Source organism: Python bivittatus, unplaced genomic scaffold (assembly GCF_059951505.1).
Source record: "Python bivittatus isolate LINGU-HERP-01145 unplaced genomic scaffold, Pbiv_v1 ctg000610_np1212, whole genome shotgun sequence".
Lineage (NCBI taxonomy): Eukaryota > Metazoa > Chordata > Lepidosauria > Squamata > Pythonidae > Python > Python bivittatus.
Window position 1 is genome coordinate 24,839,376 of NW_028277088.1, and position 24,486 is coordinate 24,863,861.

Below are 24,486 nucleotides of genomic sequence, written 5' to 3' on the forward strand. Positions count from 1 at the left end.
AAGAGAAAATAAATCAAAGAAGTATTATTAGGTCTATCTGTACCCTGTTTATGAAGCTCTAGAGGCATGTGGCTGATTCCTGTTGGAAACAGGATGCTAGATTTGTTAGTTTCCAAAAATGGATCCAATATATTTCCAGTTTCAATGTTACACAAGACTCCTCAGTACAATAGTCCTTATCTCACTATAGAGCTGAAATGTTGACATACAGCCAAGTGCTCCTTTTTGACCTGATAAACAATTTTGTTCAATTCAAATCATGTCCTAGTACATCAATAGTGCAACTCCATATGTATATACTTAAAGTAAGTGAAATTGGGTTTAACATGGCTTACTTGTGTGTGTGTGTGTGTGTGTGTGTGAACATGTGTATATCTGGATAGGATCCTTAGGGAAAAAAAAAGGATTTTAATTAACAATTTCACATTTCTGTATTAACACAAGCTTCCTTTCTCCATTAGCCAGTGTTACCTCTTTGCTTTTGAAGGTGGTATATCAATAGATTAGATTCTGGTCTTAGGTAGGGAAGGGGATTCTTCATCCTTCTGCATTTGGGGTGCTTTTTCTCATCCTTATTTAATATCCTGAAAAATGCACAGTAGGAGATTCATTCTGTTGTTGTACTTTCATTATCTAGTTGAATTCCTTAAAGTTTATACTGTATATTCACAGCTATCTTAGCTAAAATACATGAACTTCAAACCAGATTTGCTCCCCAGAGTTGTTAGGAGTGAAATACCTGAATACCAATTACACACTGATGCAATTGGGTGGTGCATATAAAAAAATTAGTTACATCATTCACCATCTAGACAACTAGATGAACTCCTGTCTGTTCTTCTCACGTTTCAGCAAATACTCCATTGTTACTAGTGGCTTAGTATCCAAAACTGTTCTCCCTTCTCTTGTTATATAGGGTATTCCCCCACTAGTAGCTTTTAGAACCTTTCTCCATTTGCATCAAATTATAGCCATTTATCTTTCTGTCTTGTCCCTATGATGTCTTCATCTTCTCTCCACCCTGTAAAGACTTAACCCATCCTTCCCTCTGCCAGTATTAAAATAGTTGTCTCATTCTTATTCTGACTCAGTCAAGATCAGCTTCAAAGTGTATCAAATTTGTTAAGCTTTGTAACATGGAAGGGGGTCTGGTAATTGCTATAACTGGGAACAGAAGCAATAAAGCCATGATATGGACCAGGAATGAGGTCAGCAAATATCATGATGGCATAGTTTGCTGCCAGCTCAAAAATGGGGGGATAGTACTTCAGCTCAGATGTGGGGAAAAGCCCCCAGCATGTTCTAGAACCCCCAACCATCACTGTGCCTATACAGCATTGCCTCAACAATCACCAAATGACGCCAGAAGACAGTGATTACTGTAGTGTGGAAATGGCCACTGAACGATAGCAGAAACCCCAGTCTTTGTGGATTAATTTCCTGTACACCCCAAATTCTGCAATTATGCATGGGGCTGTCTCACTATTTAGCAAATGGATGCTTTTGCCCATAGCTATGATATGTCTTGACTAAACCTAGAATAAAATAAACGATGGAACGAGCATCAGAAATGTCTACAGTCAAGCAGCCTGAGATTTACGTTTTGGGATTTGCAAAGTATTTTGTTAGCTGCGTCCTGCTGTAGACGTAATGATTTAAAAAAAAAATCCTCTCATGAAGGGCTTATTTGAATTTTTTATTTTGTTTGCTTAAAAGTCACCCTTCCACTCCTTTAATTGAGACCTGGGGCTCCATCTCTAAATGAGAGCAGGCCTGACATCCAAAACATTCTATCAAAGTTGCCACAGATGAATCACTGGACCTTCTTTGATGATTCATCCCTGGGCTCTTGGTACACCAGTCAGGGAGGAGCTGCCTGCTGGAGGAGAAAGTTTTCTTGCGGGGGCTTGCCCCAGATTGCTGATAAAAGGAGGAGAAAAAAGATAATAATTCATGGCGGGGGGGGGGGCAGCACCTCCAAAAGAAGGCTTGTACACCCAAGAACAAGGAAGTACAGCCTGGTGGCAATTACATATTGAACGCATCTGATCATAATCCGGAGTGATGGGAGGAGGGCCGGTCAGGTGACTCACATGATAAATACCTGGAAGCCATTAGATTCAGGCAGATGAAATTCCGTGGCCCTCCCCGTCCTCTGGACTATAAAGCAGAGCGGGTTCTTGGGGCGCACTTACTATTCCGCCAAGCAGCGACCGGGTCATCTTCCTCCGTTGCAGTAAGTGCTCGTGGTTCGTCTGCGCTGCCTGCCTGGGCGTTGCTTTAATTCAATTTTATACACCCAGAGCGACTCCAGGGCGGCTGCCGTGGGGGCACGTAGACCATCCTCATTTGCCTTCCATGGTCTTCTCTAGCGGGACGGGGGGAGAGCCTTCGCACCCAGCCCTCACTTTTCTCCTTCTCTCGCTCCCTCTCTTAGCACAGCTTCAGAGAACTTTGGAGCAGGCGCAAAGCGGAGAAGGGGCGCTCTCGCTTCCCTCGACGGCATCCCCGCCGCCTCCTGCCGTTCTGCTAGGGTACTCCGGGTACCCGTCGGCGGGGAAGAAGCTGGAAACGATGAAGTTCCTGCTGATTTTGACCGCGCTCTTCCTTGCATCCGCGCAAGCCATGGGGGAAGATCTGGAAGACCAGCATGAGCTGAGCTACTGGGCGGATTGGTCCGACGGCGGCGAGCAGAACCAGGTGAGGGGAAGCGACGCCTCTCGGCCACGGTGGGCGAGCTCCTCAACTTAGGTGGCTTTTGAAGAGCAGGCGAGCGCGAGGACGGTTGGATGGCGGGATGGGGCACGGGCGGGCGAGGAAGCGAAGGCCCGAGCGGGGCTGGAGCTGGCCGTGTGAACGGGCGTTCCTGTCGCCGCCAGCTTTTGGCAGGCGCGCCAAGGAATGTTGGCCGCCCTCGTTCCGCTGAGGCGACGTCGGGGCGAATTCCCCGCTCTTTTCCGCCTTTCTGCGTCCTCCTTTCGGCCCAGGCAAGCTTGTTCGCCCATGAACAAGGCGAACGGCGCAGTCGGAGAAAGCGCACCGGATTGTGTTGACGGAGCCCCGCGTTCTCCTTTCAAAACTGATGTCGCGGTGAAAAAAAGCGATTGCCTCTCGATGCTGCTCGCTCCCGCGCGCTTTCTAGCAGTTGTTGCGTCTCTGGCGGGAGTAAATGCATTGGAGTTCTTATCTTACTTCTTAATTTGGCATGGCTGTCCTGCTTAGGGTGGCAACCAGGCGGTCTTTCTTCGTTTTATTGTCATCACAGCAACCCTGTGAGGTAGGCTGGGCTTAGGGATAGTTAGAAGTTGGCCGCACAGGAAATGGTATGGCTGGGTCTCATTCTAAGCGGGTAATCTTACAAGCTCCACTGCTGTGCCCGTCGAACGGGACTAATTTCAAATCGCTCTTTATTGCAGCCCTTAACCAGCAGAGGGATTAATTTCAAAGAAAACACAAATATGTTTACAGTATGGCTATGAAAATAGATTTGGGAGCCAGGTTGTAAAGTCCGTTGACGGAGCAGAGCATGGTTAACAAGCTTAAAAAGTTATTTGAACTCAAGCAAAAAATGGATTGCTTGAAGTTCCTGAACTGAAAGAGTTGCTTGAGACTTTGGGGGGGGGGGTAGAAAGAAAAATAAAGAAACACCACCAAGGCTGCAAGTAAATAACCATTAGAGCAAAAGTTCAGCTGCAGGGGGAAGGGGCAGCAGGCCCACTATATGCAGGGCAATGTCTTTTGTGGTTTGAAGGGAGCCAGGCAGTACCTATCACAATTAGAAAAAAGGAGCCCTCAGCCATTAAGTTGAGAATCTAAAATTACCCAACTGTACCATGACAATGAGCCATACATTACAAGATTTTGTCCATATTCTAGAGAAGATAGCATGAGCCAGCTTATCTGACCCCAAGTCTCTTTCATATCAGAGTAAAATCGCTTCTCTTTACTGCCATCTTCTTGAGTTGTTTCTTCAGGAGAATATAGGGAATCTCTACACCTAGGAGACTAGTTGAATGGAAAGATATATTGAATTCTAGGGAAAGATGTATTGAATTCCATTATATCACTTGCTCCTCGTTGTTTCCAGGTTGTGCTTCTCTCTGAATCCGGAGAACAACAACATTCTGGGCAAATTTGCCTACAAGATAGGTTAAAACCCCAAGGCCAAGCCCTTTCTTCTTTCTCATCTATCCATATCACTGATTTCCTTTTTGGACCCATACAACCAGCACCATCAGTTTCCCCTTCTTACAATGTTGGATGATTATCTCTAGCTGATAGGGCACGTTTATGGATGAGACTGGGTACATCAAGTCCTCATTCAGTATACTGATCATTCCCTTAACCATAGCTTGCAAACTGTAACTGGATGAAAAATGAGTGATTGCTAATGTGAATTGCATACATCATGGCAGGAAATCACTTCAGCAGACAACAAAATATAAATTCTTTAAAAAAAATGGGACCTAAACCTGTCTAGTCTGAGGTGTGACTGTCATGCTGCTGTTGTTGTCCCCCCCTCCATGCTTAATTTTTCCTGACAATAAATCTTGTATTTTATGTTGGGAGTGAGAATGGGTGAAATTATACCTGTGTCTATTTCCCTCGTATAATTTTTAAGTTTTCTCTGAAAGAGCAAATGCCAATTGAAATGATCAGGTTTTTGCCATTGGGAGAAGCCTTAATTCCCATCTCCCTTTACAATTTAAATTCCATGACTGTTTCTTGCAAATGATACTTTATTTTATTTTTGTATTTCATGGATCACTAGCATCTCATCTAATTTGCCCTTAGGCTTCCTTTCTGGACAGAAGTTAAAAAGCTGAAAGAAATGAATGTGTTAGCAATTAAATGTCATAGGAAGGTAAATATTCATGTTGAAATGAATGAGCTTACCTGCTTAATTTCACCTATTTTTCAAACTGATTTCATTGGGTGTTCCATCTCTTTCCACTGTTCCATACCAATTCCACATACTGCTCAGGTTTGCACAATTACATGAACCAAAGGTACTTGACATAAAGATGCACCAAGCATAAATCTCTGATTTTGGTACATGTATTCAAATCCCAGGTAGAGCTTTCTAAAAAGAAATCTTTGATGTGCCTGAATGATGGGAAAGTGCTGTAAGACCATTTAATATCCAAAAGGAGACGATGTGGTGCCATCTATAAGCTGCCCTATTTGCTCAATTGGCACTGGATTCTATTGTAATATTTTCCTGATTCCTATGGAAAAGGAGGAAACATTACTTTGGGACCCAAATCCACAGATGCATGTTGGCCCATAGTCATGTATCTCCTCTGTAAAATCTTATCTCTAGGGCAGTCTAACTGCATCTTTGTTCAAGCAGTCATAGGATAGAACACTTAAGAACATAAGTTGCCCTATTTGTATCAGACCCTTGGTCCGTCTAATATTTCAGACATTGGTAGCAGTGCTCCAGAGGTTTTTCTATCTCTACCTGGAGATTTTGGGAAAGACCACCTAATTATATCTCCTTCGTGCAATGTGAATCCTGCATAGCATCTACTTTAAAAATGGAGAAGTTATAATCCTCTAGTGTTGCACTAGAATTCCCAGCAGCTCCAGCCAGCATGGCTAATGTAGTAAATGCAGTAAGTTCCTGAGAGCTGTAATTCAGCAACATTTGGAGGATTAGAGATTCCCTACTTCTATGGTAGAGGTTAATCTAAATAGGTTTGTCTCCTCTCCAGCAGTTCTAGGAGTCTCACTAAACGTTTATTCTCACAACATCAAGTTAGGGTGGAAAAGTAATAACTTGTACATACTTATGTGTAGACCCGGCTGCTATGGCCCGTTCAACAAACTGTAGCTTACAATGTGTGACCCAATGCTTTTCCTGACATTTGCTGATAGACTTACAGAAGATGCTTAAACAAACTGAAATAACCCAGTATCAACAGGAATTATTTTCCCTTGCTACCCTCTTCTATGTCAACACCTGTCAGAGAATCTGGTGCTTTAATCATAAAACAGGTCCATAACTTACAGGTGGTCAAACACGTACAGTGTTATATACTTTTTGCAAGGGACTAAGGTGGATGATCTGGATATGAAAGGGTTAAGAACAATAACTGATCACATACTGAAAAACTCTACTCAACCAATGTATCAATTTTCCACCAAATCTGGACAGTTTTCAGCTCTGTATTTTCAATGCCCTCTCATGGCCTACATGTGGCGGAATGCAGGGTTTTGATCCTAGATTAAGATTTCCATCAATTTGGTTCATGATCTGAATTTAGAGGAAAAAAAATACTTCCCTTTGAGATGAGCTTGTGGAGGCTTTTGAATGTAACAGATCAGGAAAGTGGGGAAAAAAAAGGCTCAGAATATGTGATACTTCCACGTTAAGTGCTTTTTGTTGTTGTTGTTCAGTTGGTGTCACATTTTATCAGAAGTGAAGGCTGAGCACTTAAGCAATCTTTTTATATTTCTGTTTCAGGAAAAGTTGCCTTTACCCATTGAACACTATCTTCAGAGAATTGCCAGGAGACCCAGACCTCAGCAGTTCTACGGCTTAATGGGCAAACGAGATGCTGGTGAGAACCACTTCCAGTTCTTTTTTTTTAATACTGTAATTTAAGTGTGTCTGAAAAATAATTTAAACTAAAAATATTTAATTGAAGGGAATATTTATTCTCTTATTTATAAACAGTAAATTTATTATTAAATTTATTATTAAAAATTTTATTATTTATAAATATTTAGTTTGAATCCATCAAAAAAACATTTTTAGAAATATTCCTAACAACCATGAGTAGTATTTTACATATATTTAGCAAGATGCTGTAGAAAAACACAAAGTGTGTAAAGTAAGAGTCCTTTCTTCCTGTAAATAAACTCAGTTTTGAAAGAAATTAAATAAAAACCCTGAATAAAATCAAGGTTGGAGGGTTTTTTTTTCTTCTTCTCATGTTTGCAGGCTCAAAATGCCAGATTAGACAGGCAGTAGCAGATCCATGTTTGCTCTCAACCCATTCATGTCATCTTCTCCTCCATCATGCTTCCTTTTGCCCTTTCTGATACTGAAGTTCTGACATCATAAAAAATTCTCAAGGCTCTGAGGAGGGGGCACGGTGGAACAGGAGGGAGTTTCCAATGCTAGATTTCCCCCTTCCAGGTCAGAGCTCTTTTTGGAGCTTAGAATTGGATGAATCTTATGGCTCTTGAAGCAGTCTACCATGGTCTATAGCAGTGTTTTCCAACCTTGGCAACTTCTAGGTAAGTGGACCAACACCCAGAAGTTTCATCAATGGCCGTACTGGCCTGTGGAATGCTGGGATTTGAAGTCCACACACCTAGAAATTGCCAAGGTTGGAAACACTAGTCTGTAGGATTGCAGCCTCAGCTAATCGCCTGTCCCAGGACATTAGTTATACACATTGGCTGGGCTTACATATTGTGCCTAGCCATGGTTTGTTGAACAAGCTAGTAAATTTGATTAACACAGCATACAAACCACAGAAGGAAGCAAACCAAACTAAATTGAACCCAGTCATTAGCTCAGCTTTCCTAAACTTGAGACACATCCTTAAAGCATGTCAATCCACAGCCTCATCATCCCCAGTATGTCTGGAGATATGGGGAACAAGATCAGGGAAGCCTTCATTATCAAAAAGATAATGAGCTTTTCCTTTCTAGATGCTGTTGCTGCTTCCTTAATACTGCAGCTTTTAAAAAATGCACAGTGCAGTTTGAAACTGAAGATCAGAACACATGGGAGACAGTCTTCCTAAGTTATTTCACATATGAAAATACAATTCTGTTGAAAATTAGAAATGTTCTTACTGTTCTGCAAATAGTGTTTTTCCCCCTATGGGAAAAGATCTGCATTTATGTTTTTAAAGGAGAATAATAAACAGCTGCTTGCCACTTTCTTTTTCTAAGCATAAATGGGAAAATATAGAATTAGATATTGAATGGTATTTATATTTGTTGTTTGTCCTTATTTAATAAATATACTGTATAAAATTAGAGTAAGAATACTTGAATTACATTTTTCAGAACTAGGAATTGTTAAGATCTATTTCATTGCTTTGAAAGAATCATGCATCAAATGGAATGTTCTTTACAGGAGGAAAAATAGATGAGAATTGTATAAAAGCATATCCCATTTTATAATGGAGCGTATACAGGAAACAGTCCTGGCATATCGTGCCTAGACTAAAAAGTGTTTCACACCCATGAATTATTCAGAAAACAATTAAGGCATTAATTGCCATGATAATGTGGTTCTATCAAATGTGTTCCTCCTTTTTATGACAATGATAAATAATGACTTGCACTTGCTAATTATTTTGTTTTGTTGATTTCCAGGATATAGCCCTCTCTCCCACAAAAGTAAGTTGGAATTGGTTTTACTAGAAATAAGCTGATTTTCCCCTAATTTCCCTGTGCACCATTTTCCAATTAATATGAGATATATCCAGAATTGCAACTGTATACTTGATTCTAGAGAAATTGAATCAAACCCAGCATTTCCAGTGAGCATGCAGAGATGTTGGCATACATTCAAAGGCCCTGAATAAACAAGATTTGCTCAGAAAGTCCAAATAATTACAATAGAGTCATCCACAAAAAATGTACTTCAAGACAGGATAATTTCAGAACAGAGCAATTCCTGAATGCCAATTTTCCAATCTAGCCTAATTCTGTGCATACCTACCTGGGAGTAAGGTCCATTGAACACAGTGGGGCTTACAAATACACATTTACAGCATTCCTGCTTTTAATTATGACCAACAGTGCTTACTTAGAAGTAAGCTTCAATGAGAAGTGGGACCTTGTCTGTGGTGACGCCATTCCTTTGAAACAGCATTCTGTAAACGTGCCTAGCTCTTTCACTGGCTGTTTTAAAACAGCCCTTAAAGACTGATTTACTCATTTTCAGCTGATCTTTCTATAATTGTTTAAACTGTGATTTATGTTAGAATAATGTTTTAATGCTGCTATTTTAGTCTGTTTTTTTCATAACTGGTTTCTGATCTTTAGTCATTTAGTGTTATTAGTCATAGCACTAATTTGTTGGATTGGTTTCAGCAGGATTCAGATTATGGTCCTTTTTATATTCTCCAGGAAATATTCTATTGAATTCAAGGGGCTAATTTCTAAGCAGAAATATATAGCAGATGCTGTATCACCTATTAAACTCACAATATCCCTTATTAATATTTAGCATGATCAGTGGCATTTATTTTCAGTTCATCTTAAGTTTATAACCTTAGTTTAACACAATTTGTGAGTTACTCAGAAGATGATAACTTTTAAAGCAATTTGGAGAAATAGAACTAACATTTTTATTAGTGAAGGTTATTAATCAACCTGTATAAGCAACCGTTTGGTGAATCAAGGATCTCTCCAAAATTATTAACTGCCCACTGAAGGAATAGTTCATTTATCCAAATTATTTCATTACTAAATGGAAATGAACTGTCAGAATGAATATGGATTACATAAAAATATATCACCAGAGGAATGCTGATTAGGTTGTGGAAGTAGAGGAACAGAGGATATAGAAGTTATGAGAGGGAAATGACTCTTGGTAACAGTCCACTGAACATATGTGGACAGGGAGAAGATTTCTAGCTTTGTCTTCTTTCTGACATGTCAGTACAGATTAATCATTTTAGAGAGAAATGGTCTTCTTTTCGGGGGGAGAGGTTGCAATATCAAACAGAAAAGGGCAGGGAAGATTGATATGATATATAGTACGGAGTTGTTAGGTTATATTTTTTGAGGATGGCACATACTGGAAAGGAAGAGAAAACAGGTTATGATGATTTTCCTCAGAAAGCTTGTCCACATCCCTTCCTAAGTTCTAGGCTCTGCTTTTAATAAATGCTAAATACACAAGTCACTACTTCTCAGTTTGCACATTATTCTAAACATGCAAAAAGTAAATAAACAAATCAGTTATGTATAACCCTGTAAAATGCATAGCCACTCTAAAGTGAGAACAGAAATGGGTCCACTCAGGCCATTCAGTCTTCTATAGTTGTCCCTGTTTGTGTCCCAAATAAGTTTTATTGATTCTTCATTCCTAAGTCTTCTAGGGATAAGGCCTTTTGAACAAAGCAAGGCTTACTTCTGAGCAAGGTCATGTAGGCTGCACTATAAAATCCTAGTTTTATAGGCACAGGCTACTATTTCGTTATGAAATGATAAATACAAGATTTCTCCAAAGGATACTTTCTTGGGATAAAGAGCTATCACTATCACTGTAATATAAACTACACCCAGTGTGATTTCAAGTTGAAATTCAATACTTCTGGCCACTCCCTGATCATGCCATCAAAATTCAGTAGCAAACCTCCCACCAAACTGATTTGATTTAACATAGATTTCTATGGGAAACAAAGCCAAACATATGCATACTCTTGAAGAGACTTACAAACCTTTTAAAAAACACACCTCTTTAATCCCACCTGAATCTATGCCAGATATCATAGCCTTATCCAACAGTATGATTCCATAATACAGTGTAAGTCTTTTACTTACTGCAGTCCTTAAGGAGTGAAAAAAAATAATAAAAGAAGGTGCACTTCATGGCTGCTAAAAGGTTGCCTTGAAGCTATTAAAGGAATGCTCCACTGAGAACAATGAGATTTATTCCCAAGTAAGTTTACAGACAGCTTCACTGTCCAAGGGTTCAGGAAGTACCTTAAGACCTGGTTCTGATCCCAGGCCTGGGATGAGGGAGTTTGTGGAGCTCCTGTCAAGTCTTTTTTCTGAATGTTGGGAATGCTCTTTTAGTCCTGGAAGTCATCTAGTTTTAGTTGTGTTTCTTATGTATTGGATATATTGTAAGCTTCCCAGAGTCTTTTTGGGGTCGGGCAGCCTTAATAAATCCAAATAAATAGTCATTTTATTTGCTTTTCTATAGTGTACATATTGAATGTACAGAATATTCACTGCAAGCCAGTTCAGCAGAATAGTTGATTGTATACCACCAGAGATGAGTACCGCAGAGGCATGTTAAGCAAACTGATTTTTATATTTTTCTCCAAACTGCCTGCAGCAACTTAACCCAAACTCAGAAGCTTGGGTTTCAGGAAGATTAAAATATTGTGTATTTTATTCTATTTGGTAGGGTTTCACAATACTGTATTCTATTTTATCAAAGATTGAAAATGCCTTTGGGATTCCTGACTGAAAGTTATATTAAATCTTAGGGATCAAAGCTATTTGAATTACAATTAAAATGTTTTCATCCAAAGCTCCTGTCCATTTATCCCACTGTATTTATTGGCTGCTGTCAAAATTATGATCTGGTAAAGAATAAAATCTCAACAATGCTTACGAATACTTTATATGTACGTGGCATTCTGGACCCTGAAAGCCTGGCCATTATTTTGGATTGATCAATAATTTCAAGAGCTTTGGGGGAAAAAACTCCAAAAAGGAATTTTTGATAGGTTGAGATTGCACCAAAGCCATTTTTAAAAAGCACAGTCTTTCTCAGTAAACACTTTTGGTGTCTTAATCAATAGAAGTGTATACAATTTGTAAAATCATTGCATTAATAAATTTCAAAAATGTTGAGCTTTTGTTAGCTGGGTACACAATAAAGAATAATTATTAGAGGAAGAGAGAATTACACAATTATAGAAGCAGCAGAAGTAGCCACTACTCCTACTAGGAGGATGTATACTTCTAGTCTGGAAACTGCCATAGCTAGTTACTTAGTAGTAAATTGTTCTCTAATAATGAGTATACTCAATCACAATTAAAAGGGATCTGTTTGCCTAACAATCTACTTCTGCCCTGTTCCATTGTACTACAAAGCCTTAATGCCATAGCTGTAAAACCGCGGGGGGGGGGGGAGAGAAAGAGACAGCTGGAAGCTGACAAGCAAACAGGGAGAAGCAGGACAGAAGAGGCAAGCAAGTGCATTCACTGCCATTGACATGAGGGGTGGGGGGAGGCAAGGGGAGCAAGTGACATTGTTTGCATCATAACTTCATAATCATGATGCATTATGTGCTTATGTCATTGTGTGAATGACATCATGGCATATATGATGTTACTTCATTACAGCTTCTATCAGATACCTGCTGCTGTTACTATTGATCCACCTTCCCGTCAAAAAAACCCTACAAGAGGTGGGGAACTTGTGCCTCCCCCTTCCCCCTCAGTTTTGGTGAACTATCACTTTAAGCAATCCTAGGCAGCATGGTCAGCGGAGAGGAATGCTTGGAATTATAAATTCAGCAACTGCTAAAGGGCCATGGGTTTCAAAAGCAATGGTACCAAATTTATAAATGCATCCTAAAATGTATCTCTCTGGTTTTGAGTCCTCAGCAGGGCCATGCAGTGTTTCAGACTGATATCCAAAAGCACACTATTGTAGGATCTTAAAGCAGCCACACACCTTCCAGGAACTGTGCAACTCTAGTTGTGTGATTCTTTTTTTTTTTAAATAATGTATTAAGAATTACAAAAAAAAGAATAGAAACTAATACAAACTACAGAAAATATAAGAATACAAAAAGAAAAATACAAAAAAAGAAAAAATCATAGAAAAGAGAAAAAGAACAAAAAGGAGTAACTTCCCCCTTAATCTCAGCAAGTAAAAACAATTTTAATAGCTTATCACCATCTCTTAATTCAACATATACTCTCCTCACCCCATAACTTAACTAAAAAAACAAAGTCCAAAAGCCTTGTTCATTCTTTTTAAGCAAAACTGTAGTAAGGGAAACCAGATATAACTAATTTTCTATTTTAACCTTGATAGAATAAGCCAATCCTATATTCCTTCCCTGAATTTTTAACAATCTTAATTTTGAACACTTCCAAAATATTCCCATAGTTTTTTTTCTGTCCATCTTCTCTTTAACCCAAAAATCTTTTCAAAACTTTAACAGACCTCTTTTGTACATCCAGTAAGTAAAGTTTGTCCTTTTTTTTTTTATCACTTCTTAAGTCCTTCAAGACTTTTAACAGATCTCTTTTGCAAATCCAGTGAGAAAAAGTTATCCAAATTGCTTTTCTGGTTTAGTAATTGAACATCTCCTTTAATACCCATCAGTTTCGTTTGAAAATCCAGTGCACCTTTCTCCATATTCTTCTCATTGCTTGACAAAATTAAATCCACACTCAAATTAATTTCAGACTTTCCCGTTGCCTCTTGATCATCTTCTGTAACTTTAAAGACCAATATTCAAAAACATCTATTAAAGTTGTTTGCTCCATTCTTATTTCTTTGTTAACAAAATGAATTTATTGTCCTCTGGCTCCCTCTAGTGTCAAACCTTCAAGGTCCCATTATCATATTTCCTCTTAAAAGTACCCAAACAACTGCCATTTCCCATAGGAAGAATTCTTCTAATTAATTGAAAACTGTAATTCCAAGTCCATTTAGACCCTTAATCCTTTTTTAGCTTTCCAAAATCCATATTGTAAGCACCATTTGGCTGTTTAAACAAAAAACATTTTTCCAGAGCTTTTAAAATCACATTTAAAATATCTTTCTCCAAGGAAAAGGCAACTCACCTGATGAATATAGTTAAATCTTGCCAATCTGAAGGGTCTTATATTTCCAGTCCTGTAAAAAAAAAAAAAAAAAAAAAAATCCAAAAAGTGATTAAGAAACAAGGCTCGGTCAATCTTTGTCCTTAAAAGGCAGCATTACAAGTATGAGCTTGATGTAATCCTGATTCCCAGCCACTCAACTCATAAAACAACTGCAAAACAACAGTTCCTGTGGTCTACTTACGAGGAGTGGCTGTCCGGAATCACATGGGTTATCTCAGTGATCTCTCCTTCCTTCAGAGAGATTTTGCCAGTCTGGATCCAGCATCCAGCCGTTTCCTTGTAAATGTGGTCCCACTGCCAGCAGGACGTCAGCTTGCCATGACGCTCACCGGAAGTCCAATCAGTAGTTGTGTGATCCTGAGAAAAGACACAGCTGCTTTAAATGTTGTAGATAGGCATTACGCTTGCATTCACACACTCAGAAGCACCCTAGCCCTTATTGAATACATGGTTAATTGCAAAATGTTCTATTCAGTTCAGGTAAGGAGGTATCTTCTGCTTCAGTGTGTGCATGCAAACATCAATGCCTGCAGGTTACAGGGCTGAGACTAATGACTAGGAGAACCATGAAATGATTGCAGAACTTAACCACTGAGATATTCCAAAGTATTCAATAGAAAAGAATATATGTAGCTCAGGTTTGAATAGAGCGCTGATGACGTTACCTAGTTGGGTAATGAAATGTCTGCAAGCAAACAACCAAGCTCAGAGAGTACCGAGGTCTCCCCATTCCAAAGTATGCTGAAAGAACTGCCTAGAGGCTGTGAAGAATATGTTATTGCTTTAAAATATACCCTAGCCAAATAGTTTGGGAGCCATTTTTTATTATTAATCAGCTCCATTTTAAATGAATTAAAATTGGCAGTTATTCAGTGAAGGTGGAGATCAGATTCTATAGAAATGGGCAAGAGGTTTTTTTTTCATGTTTATTTGTAATAAAATGTCCTGTAACTAAGGGTCAGATTTATTTAGCCTTGAGTCCAACTATATCTAGAGTCTGTTTCTACTGTGTATTTGAGTGTGAAAATGCATTCCCATTCCAAATACAGTTTGTTTTTTCAAAAAGGCATCTTTCAAATGTACTGTATTTAAATACCCCACAAATATATTTTTCAGGACATAAAACAGACTCATTTGTTGGACTCATGGGCAAAAGATCTTTAAATTCTGGTATGTATAAACTGTAAAATGAAGACTAAACAAAAGCCTCTATCTACAATTTTTATTTTAATTTTACAGCATTTTGAATACACAGCCATCTTACAATATTTAAGACAAAGACAGGTAACCTGAGTCCTCCAGAAGTTGCCAGGGCTCAATTTTTATGAGCCCCAAGTAACATGGGAACAGGAAGGATGGTCTTTGGAGTCCAATAACATTTAGAAGACACAAGTTCCTCTAGGAAATGAGACTGAAAACTGCTCACCTTTCATCACAGATCCTTTCTTCCATGCACTTGCTTTCTTCTTTATAGGCACAATCATTACCATTTTCCCCCTTTCCTGTATGGCCCTTTCTCTGCCTTCAGTACCAATGCATCTGTATAGAGTTAAATCAAATTTTGTGTTAACCAGTATCATTTCCTAGTTTATTATGGTTTAATTTATAAATTTAAAATCTGCTAGTGTATCCAGAAGATGTGTATTTTTGGTAACCTTTTAAAAAACATTCTTAAAACTACTGAAATATTTTGAAAGAAACATTTTCTCTTATTTCCCTAAATAGATCAGGAAGTTTTCAATTCTTTAATGTGTACCCGGTAAACTATTTTCTGAAATTACAGTTGTCAACTGCTTTATATTTCAACCAGCAGTACTCAGAGCTGCAGTATATCAAGGTCATATCTTATTTAGTTTTACAAATTGCTGTGAATCATGAGCAATTAAGGGAATAATTTATCTTAGAAAGATAGCCACTAAATGCTCTTGCATTTGTAAATACCAATGAACAGAATTGAGTCTGAACTGAAATTCAATTTGTATTGTGATCATATGTTTGAAAATACAGAATAATAAATAACCGTGGGTTTATAAATCTTATTTTTTCGAAATTGCTGTAGGTCATAGAACAATAGTTAGACTCCACTAAAATCAGGGGCTAAAGTATTCCAGTCTAAAACATTAAACTCCAGTTTTACCCCATTTTTGTATTCATTGCTTTTCTAACACAGGTGATTTTAAAATCCATACTTCCTGCACAATAAAAGAAATGCACATTTTATTATAATCTGCCAAATTTGTAAAATAATGTTAGAAGAAGCCAGATGAGGGAAAATATATGTCAGCTAATAGAATAAGTTCTCAGCACTATTTCTGTGGACAGTATTCTGTGGTTCCACCGTACTAGCCAACATTTTAAACTAATATCCTGTGCAAAACCATGTTTTCAGTTAACCATGGGCAAGCAAGTTATGCAAACACAATGTGACCTGGATTATGGCCCAGCTTTCAGGTTCCCTGCTAGTATAGATATCAAACATCCAAACTGCTATCACAAGAGACTTTGGAGACTACATTTCTGAAAGGTACCATATGAATATTTGAGATCTCACAAATGCATTCTAAAACAAAGCTACAGATAATATAGGGGTTCCAGCCAACTATGCCCTCTTAAAACTGCTGGGACGTAAGCAAATGAATGGTGTTGTCAAAAAACAGAACCAAAATTCTTAGACACAGAAAATACATTATAAAAATTGCTATCCTACAGACATTCATGTAAAAGAATTCATCAGAATCAGTGGGCTTATTTGAGGAACATCTCTATAAGATTTCACTGTCAGAGACACTGTTTTATCAGAGAGGCCAGGGAATGTTCATGTCTTAACATGTGAAAGTGTTTACACTTTCAGTTCCTTTGTCTCATAAGCTGAAGTGGTCACTAACAAATGCATAAGATAATGCTATTGAATATATTGTTACTCGGCTAAAAAACTAGAAATGCGTTACACTGGGAAGTGAAAAAGTGTCTATGAAAGAGACAAAATAGTTAAATCTTAAGATGCCAAGTCCTTTATTTATAGTTATGGAGGTCAGGCTTTTTAGTGTTTGAAAACCAACAAAATGGAAGATCTAGTACTTGCCTCTCTAATTGCCATTAACATAGCCTTCCTCAGGCAAGTATCCTCCAGATGTGTAAACATGAACTCCCAGAATTCTCAAGCTAGCATGGCCATTGCTGAGAATTTTTGGAGTTAAATCCACACATCTGGAGAGAATCCAGATTGGGAAAGACTCTGCTAAGTCAACAGTAATTAGTTGTTAAGGCAGCTCTACGTTTTATCATGGAATTGAAAGGTACTTTGAAAGTCACCTAGTTCAACCACCTGCTCACTGCAGGACACATAATCCATACAGTATAGTTGCCAGATGGTCATGGAAGTTCCTCAAGTGAAAAATTCAGTGTCACCTTATGATGCAACAGTTCTTCACACATCTCCTTGTCATTCTGAGTGATAAAATCTTCAAAGAACTCCACTTTTGTTTGCCTGAATAACACACTGAACTGTTTTCATGATCAGAGAGCTCAAATCACCACAAGCAGAAGCTCTGTGGCAGGGACAGATTACACACCAATATTGAAGGCCCAGATGAGTTAATGAATCCCTGGCCCAGATGAGTTAAAATCCCTGAATAAAGTTTATGTGGCACTCAAACTAGGAGGCCATATTCCAGTTATGGTCTGACCAGCGCAGCTTACATTGGAAATTCAGCACACTGAGCCTTGAGACAAACTTATCATGATATGTAATCACTTATTCATTACATTCAATTAATCTGCACTGTTTTGTTTCCCTGCCAGGATCTTCTGAATGGAGTGAACCACAAATGTTTCAAAGGAGACGCAAATGAGACAGTTCTTCCATTGTCTGTTGAAATGTTTAAGTAGCCAGCTTAGTGTAATATAAAATAGCCATTGTAAGGAATAATTTATTTATGACTTTTTTTTTTAAGATGAAAATTTCAATTACAATGATTTCTTCTATTGTGGCAGTGATATATACATTATACAGACATGGCAAGCTCTACGGTTACATTTCTGTATGGAATATAGAGATCAGTGATGTTTCACAATAAAGCACATTATACATTCTGTGAAAAAATGTTCACCAATTGTAAAAAAAGTGGTAAAGAATAAGGAAAAAAAATCCTTCGTTAATTTAGTATTTGCTTTACCACCAAGTTGATTTGTGATCGTAGCAACAAAAGAAAAAAGAAAAAAAACCCTGTAATTTCTGTAGTCAAAATATGTTTGTATCATTGCAGCATGTTTTTGTTTATTTTGCCTACATATATATATTTTAAAAAAAATGAAAAGTGAATTTAAAAGTCTTTACATCATTGTCTGGTATCTTACCACAATTCACACACTTCAGATAAAAGTAACACTCTGAGGATTTTGGAACACCCATTCTGTGAATGGATATCATTGGTTAAAGCAGAGGAGCACCAAATGTCAAAATTTTCAAAAGAAAAGAAAGGGTTTGTGAGTTTCAGAAGAGAATGACAATTTGAGTACTATCCACTAGTCAGTCCTGCCAGCATTTCTAGCACTGGCTTTTGTAATTTCAGTCAGCAGGTTGAAGAAAGCTGGCCTAGCAAATAAGGAAATGGTGCATGTTTGGTTACTATCTGGCCTTTAACTAGTCCGTGAGCAAATCTGGGCAGCGTGTAGTAGGTTACAAGGAGCTGTGGGCAATTTCTCAAGCTAATACAGTAAGATTTCCAGATTCACAGCTGAAGAACCTTCCTGTACAGCTACAGTACAGCATGAGATAATGCAGCTGCAGAATCTTCTGACTTCTTATGGTTTCCTTGCTTGTTGAGTGCACAGCCAAAGCTCTGCCCCATAAAAACAGATTGGTAAAAAAATGGTGGGGATGAGAACCATGAGGATAAGCTGCAGCTCTTCACCACCACCTCCACCACCAACCTGCATTATATATTCTTTGTATGATATGTGGGCTTCAAAGTTCCAGATGATTTGGTAGAGTTGGGGAGTCCTTTCTTTGCTGCCATCTAGTGCTCATCTGGATTTTGGCAGCCAAGATTTGCTAGTGCATAACCCTTTATGTGATGGCAATCCTGTGATGGAAATATTTTTCTAGGATTCTAGTATGTGAACAAACCAGTGTGAATATAGAGTGAGTTTACCACTTTTGGAACATATAAATATGTAAATCATGCTAAACCATGGTAGAGCTTGTATGGTTCATAGCTTCCCATGTTGTGCCAAGTCAGTCAACTATCATTAAGCAAATCATGGTGTGTGAACTTGCCTTTATATAAGTGCACATTCAATATAAGCAATGAGCAGTTTTGTCAATCCTGAATCTACTGCCAGTCAATTACTACAGTGATTCACAAGTTTTAGTATGATGAGAAACACAGTCTGCATTTCCAATTTTGTGTGAAGGAATGTAGTCCCTGGGATGAGCTACTTTTCCAATAACTTTCCCTTTGAAAAACAAACTTGAAGTTGCATTTTGCAAGCAACTCAGTTTTATCACAGTTCCTATTTTGATCTCTCAAAGTCATGTCCAGGGTTGGGTGGGGAGAGCAAATCACAAAAGCAGCATTGCTCTGTTGTGAAATAAGCTCCACCCCTTTTGTACATGCTTTGTGATATTGCGCACACATGAAACAGGCAGAGTTTGCATTATAACAGCATGTGCTGCTTCCATTTTGACAAACTTTCAATCTCTATGATGCCCCGGTCTCACCTAATATCTGAAATCTTGCTAATCAAACTACATTAAACTCATATCATTCCAGTGTGTTCTTACAGTCTAAAGTGAGTTTATTTTTTTATAGCAAGGACAGGATAAAAGGACTGATAGCATAGTAGAAATGGAAATGAAGATCTGGTTGAGAAGAGAGAAGATGGCGAAGTGGGAGCAGGACATTTAAATCACTTTGTGCTTTAAAGCGGACTCTTCAAAAGCACATGGTTTGATCTGTAAGGTGATCTTGCAAATTATTTTAAAAAGTTTATATACTCTATTCGGATGCCTATAAACTGCAAGCATATAGCCTAGCTAAGAATAGAAAGAAGAACTTATTAACTAACCATCCATACTTGTGCATCTTTGTCCCAGAAATGTTAGGCTTTTATTTCTCTTTTAAAAATGCAGCAGATTCCATGTTTCCTAGACATGAAACCTAATTTGAACAAAAGGACAAAATTAACAAAAATAGTTAAAAGATAAGTAAGGATTTAACAAAAGAGAAATAGGTACCTTATTTTACAAAATTTTCTCCAACTGCAGGTGTGTTTTCTCAAAAAATCAAGCTACACTTACAGCTTTTAGCTGCCTTGATGTTTTCTCTAAGCAGTTAGTGGAAAACTTTGAATGGCTAGGGTTTGCCCCTAATGTTGTTTGGAAAAAGGCTATGGCAGTGTTGTCCAAACATGGCTGGCTGGGGAATTCTGGGAGTTGAAGTCCACTCATTTTAAAGTGGCCAAGTTTGGACAACACTGGGCTATAGTGAGTGCAGCTATGATGCAAAGGGGTGGATAAAATACGTCAGAGGTGTGGGCAGAGCTAGACTTTTCTGTTTCTTTCCTCGAAGTTTGGGAAGGGAGGAGGGCATTTTAAAACTTAGCAAAAACTGCAGGTTTTGTGTTTGTTGCTTCCCTCAGAATTGTGGGAAACCAAACCACTGATTTGAGCAACTGTGTTTGAAAGAGGTTTATGGAGCCAGAAAGAAGGTTTGGAAGCAGGAAGCAGCACTAGAGCCTTAGTTTCTCTCTCTGGTCAGCAGTGCCCTTTCCTCTTTCCAGCTCCTCCCCACACACCAAACTGCCACTTTCTTCTACCACCTGCATAACCTGCTTCCTACTTGCCATCCTCGTTCCTGCCTCTTCAAGGGTGCACAACCTGAAACTCCAGGCTAAATGCAGTGATGTTGCCTACAATAGGCAAAACTGTTCTGATGATAATTTCCATCTGCATGGTTTTCTTAGGAGATGGCATGGCATTTACTCCCAGGAGAAAATAGGTAGGGTTGCAAGCTGAAAGGAACCTTTCCTCCATCCTCATGGAGGGGCCTAGTTTTTTCTCCCCTGAATACCTTGACACTCAGTCCTCCCCATCGTCACTTATCTTTTCTATATGATCCCTGCAGGCTGAACACCCCTTCTCCCTCCTCAAAGTTGCACCTGCCATTTTAATTGACCCCCCATGCAAGAAAGAAAGACAGACAGACAGACAGACAGAGACAGACAGACAGACAGACAGACAGACAGACAGACAGACAGACAGACAGATAGATAGATAGATAGATAGATAGATAGATAGATAGATAGATAGATAGATAGATAGATAGATCTCAGCAGTAGACCACTTCTCATGTGCATCCACTCTACAAAGCATAGAGGCAGGGCAAGAGAACAGCAGGCAATCTACACTTCAAGTTCCCATGTGAATGCCAGCTGGAGCCCCATTTCTAAGTGGGAAGAGTAACCATTCTCTTATCATAGCTCTAAATGACTCCACATTGCAAGCTTCTCAAGGTGTCACAGTACATTTTAGAACTGGAAATGTTGCTCTCCCTCTCTGGAATCAGATACCTTCAGACCTGTCTTTTCCAATTGACTTCCCCCAATCTGACTGTTAAATGTTACTGTTTAACAATGGTTCACATGAACCAGACCAAATCAGCTAGAAAACACCCCTGGCTCCATGTCTCTCCTAAAGTCTGTCTTTGCAAATTATACTAACCCATAGTTAACTGAACTGCATATTATTACATCAACTCAGTTGCCTGGATTCATAGAATATGCTGAATTTGTAAGATACACTGAGCCATAAACTAGCCAACTGTATTTGGGTCTGTTAGATGATGCAAAGTCAGCTAAAGTGGTAAAGAGTAAAAAAAGGGACTAATAATATCAAAAATTCCAGCCAGCCAGTACACAGACAGCTTATAATCCATATCTATATCTATCTATCTATCTATCTATCTATCTATCTATCTATCTATCTATCTATCTACCTACCTACCTACCTACCTACCTACCTACCGTGGGGCAAAAAAGTATTTAGTCAGCCACCAATTGTGCAAGTTCTCCCACTTAAAAAGATGAGAGAGGCCTGTAATTTTCATCATAGGTATACCTCAACTATGAGAGACAAAATGAGAAAAAAAATCCAGAAAATCACATTGTCTGATTTTTAAAGAATTTATTTGCAAATCATGGTAGAAAATAAGTATTTGGTCACCTACAAACAAGCAAGATGTCTGGCTCTCACAGACCTGTAACTACTTCTTTAAGAGGCTCCTCTGTCCTCCACTCGTTACCTGTAGCAATGGCACCTGTTTGACCTTGTTATCAGTATAAAAGACACCTGTCCACAACCTCAAACAGTCACACTCCAAACTCCACTATGGCCAAGACCAAAGAGCTGTCGAAGGACACCAGAAACAAAATTGTAGACCTGCACCAGGCTGGGAAGACTGAATCTGCAATAGGCAAGCAGCTTGGTGTGAAGAAATCGACTGTGGGAGCAATAATTAGAAAATGGAAGACATACAAGACCACTGATAATCTCCCTCGATCTGGGGCTCCACGCAAGATCTCACCCTGTGGGGTCAAAATGATCACAAGAACGGTGAGCAAAAATCCCAGAACCACACGGGGGACCTAGTGAATGACCTGCAGAGAGCTGGGACCAAAGTAACAAAGGCTACCATCAGTAACACACTACGCTGCCAGGGACTCAAATCCTGCAGTGCCAGATGTGTCCCCCTGCTTAAGCCAGTACATGTCCGGGCCCATCTGAAGTTTGCTAGAGAGCATTTGGATGATCCAGAAGAGGATTGGGAGAATGTCATATGGTCAGATGAAACCAAAGTAGAACGTTTTGGTCTAAACTCAACTCATCGTGTTTGGAGGAGAGAGAATGCTGAGTCGCATCCAAAGAACACCATACCTACTGTGAAGCATGGGGGTGGAAACATCATGCTTTGGGGCTGTTTTTCTGCAAAGGGACCAGGACGACTGATCCGTGTAAAGGAAAGAATGAATGGGGCCATGTATCGTGAGATTTTGAGTGAACACCTCCTTCCATCAACAAAGGCATTGAAGATGAAACGTGGCTGGGTCTTTCAGCATGACAATGATCCCAAACACACCGCCCGGGCAACGAAGGAGTGGCTTCATAAGAAGCATTTCAAGGTCCTGGAGTGGCCTAGCCAGTCTCCAGATCTCAACCCCATGGAAAACCTTTGGAGGGAGTTGAAAGTCCGTGTTGCCCAGCGACAGCCCCAAAACATCACTGCTCTAGAGGAGATCTGCATGGAGGAATGGGCCAAAATACCAGCAACAGTGTGTGAAAACCTTGTGAAGACTTACAGAAAACGTTTGACCTCTGTCATTGCCAACAAAGGATATATAACAAAGTATTGAGATGAACTTTTGATATTGACCAAATACGTATTTTCCACCATGATTTGCAAATAAATTCTTTAAAAATCAGACAATGTGATTTTCTGGATTTTTCCCCCCATTTTGTCTCTCATAGTTGAGGTATACCTATGATGAAAATTACAGGCCTCTCTCATCTTTTTAAGTGGGAGAACTTGCACAATTGGTGGCTGACTAAATACTTTTTTGCCCCACTGTATCTATCCAGCCACCTACCTACCATCTACCCATCCATTCATCTATCTGATCTCTCTGTTATCTATCTATCTATCTGGGTTTCTCCAGCCTCATTCTTGGGAAAAATATGTGCATGGAGAAAAGCTCATTGTGCATTTACCCCAGTTGTAAGTGTGCTGCTCAAAGTATGCATATTTGCCAAGGTCCTTATTATAATCCATAATTATGCTTAGCAATAAAGAAGCTCAAATCAAGCCTGAGCGGGCAAGTGTTTTGAAATAAATATGTTAAACTGTTCCCTGTATAGTAAAGGAACTTACAATTCCATGATAGAAATTTCTGATTGCTTATGCTCTTTGTTTCTTACTTTTGTAACCTTAAGTCCTGCCCTGACATTTCTTCCATTTTCTGTTCTAAGGAATAAAAAAATTCTGAAAAACCCAATTAAAAGTAGCATTTTAATTAAAGGTCATCTCTCAGCAGGTCTTTCGAAGTGGTAACAGCTGCCCTTTTGCTTCTCCAGAAACTCAGTTGCACTGGATTCAGTTTAAGCTGCTAAATGCTTTGTTAAACACAGAGACACACTTTAGAGAGGATGGTCAAACACTCATTATCTTGCTGCTTTCCCCATGCATTGCAAGCCAAGCAGCAAGCATTGCTAACAGCAAGTGATCTGATGATAGCTCACATTGTCCTCTAGCACATTTTGAACCTGTACATCTGACCATTAATTTTTTAAAAATCCAGCACTTGTACCAGGGTATTTTAAACCAAACTTCAAATTGTGGCTTTAAACTACTCAGTCTTGTAAAATATCTTTGCAGTTTTATACAAAAAAAATATGATTTTAATCAATTCCCCACCTTCATGATACTTTATTCCACTACTCTTTGGAGCATTTTCATTTCACATTGATTTTTATACTACAGACAATTGCTAATGCTAAAAGATCTGGGCTGCAACAATCTGGAGGACTGCTAGATGGCAGGAAAGAGATACAGAAAACTCTAAATGTTTGTGGCCATCTAGTGGTTGTCTAAATGTGTGCAGCCCAGATTTGGTAGCCTTACAATACAGGCAGCTTTTCTGAGTGAAAAATGTTGAAATTTCCCAACTGTTAATAAAAACTCCTTCATCTGCATGCATCTGGTCTTTCCTCTGATATGGGTAACATAATTCCTTCCTTTTTTTTTTGAACAGTGCTTTGTGAATCGGGGAATTGGAAAGCTTGATGCCCCATTGTCATTATATCTTCTGCTATCAACTAGGGAGACAGTGTTGCCTGTAAAATACTGACATGTAACATCAGTTCCAGCT

The 24,486-nt window shown here is 38.9% G+C and overlaps 1 protein-coding gene across 1 annotated transcript; it reads left to right on the plus strand.

Moving 5' to 3' along the window:
- The first annotated feature begins 2,138 nt into the window (after positions 1–2,138).
- Positions 2,139–17,977, plus strand: TAC1 (tachykinin precursor 1). The gene is made up of 5 exons (XM_007425276.4): positions 2,139–2,236; positions 2,438–2,700; positions 6,470–6,566; positions 8,344–8,367; positions 17,365–17,977. Exons 2-5 carry the CDS (start codon positions 2,575–2,577, stop codon positions 17,412–17,414), a joined length of 297 nt encoding a protein of 98 aa, XP_007425338.1. The 5' UTR covers positions 2,139–2,236; positions 2,438–2,574; the 3' UTR covers positions 17,415–17,977.
- The last annotated feature ends 6,509 nt before the right edge of the window (positions 17,978–24,486 follow it).

Excerpts from the sequence above, each read along its gene's own strand:
- TAC1 (XM_007425276.4), top strand. The coding sequence starts at position 2,575 with ATGAAGTTCCTGCTGATTTTGACCGCGCTCTTCCTTGCATCCGCGCAA. Across the intron at positions 2,701-6,469 it reads ACGGCGGCGAGCAGAACCAG|GAAAAGTTGCCTTTACCCAT; the intron begins GTGAGGGGAAGC and ends TTTCTGTTTCAG. Across the intron at positions 8,368-17,364 it reads TAGCCCTCTCTCCCACAAAA|GATCTTCTGAATGGAGTGAA; the intron begins GTAAGTTGGAAT and ends TTTCCCTGCCAG.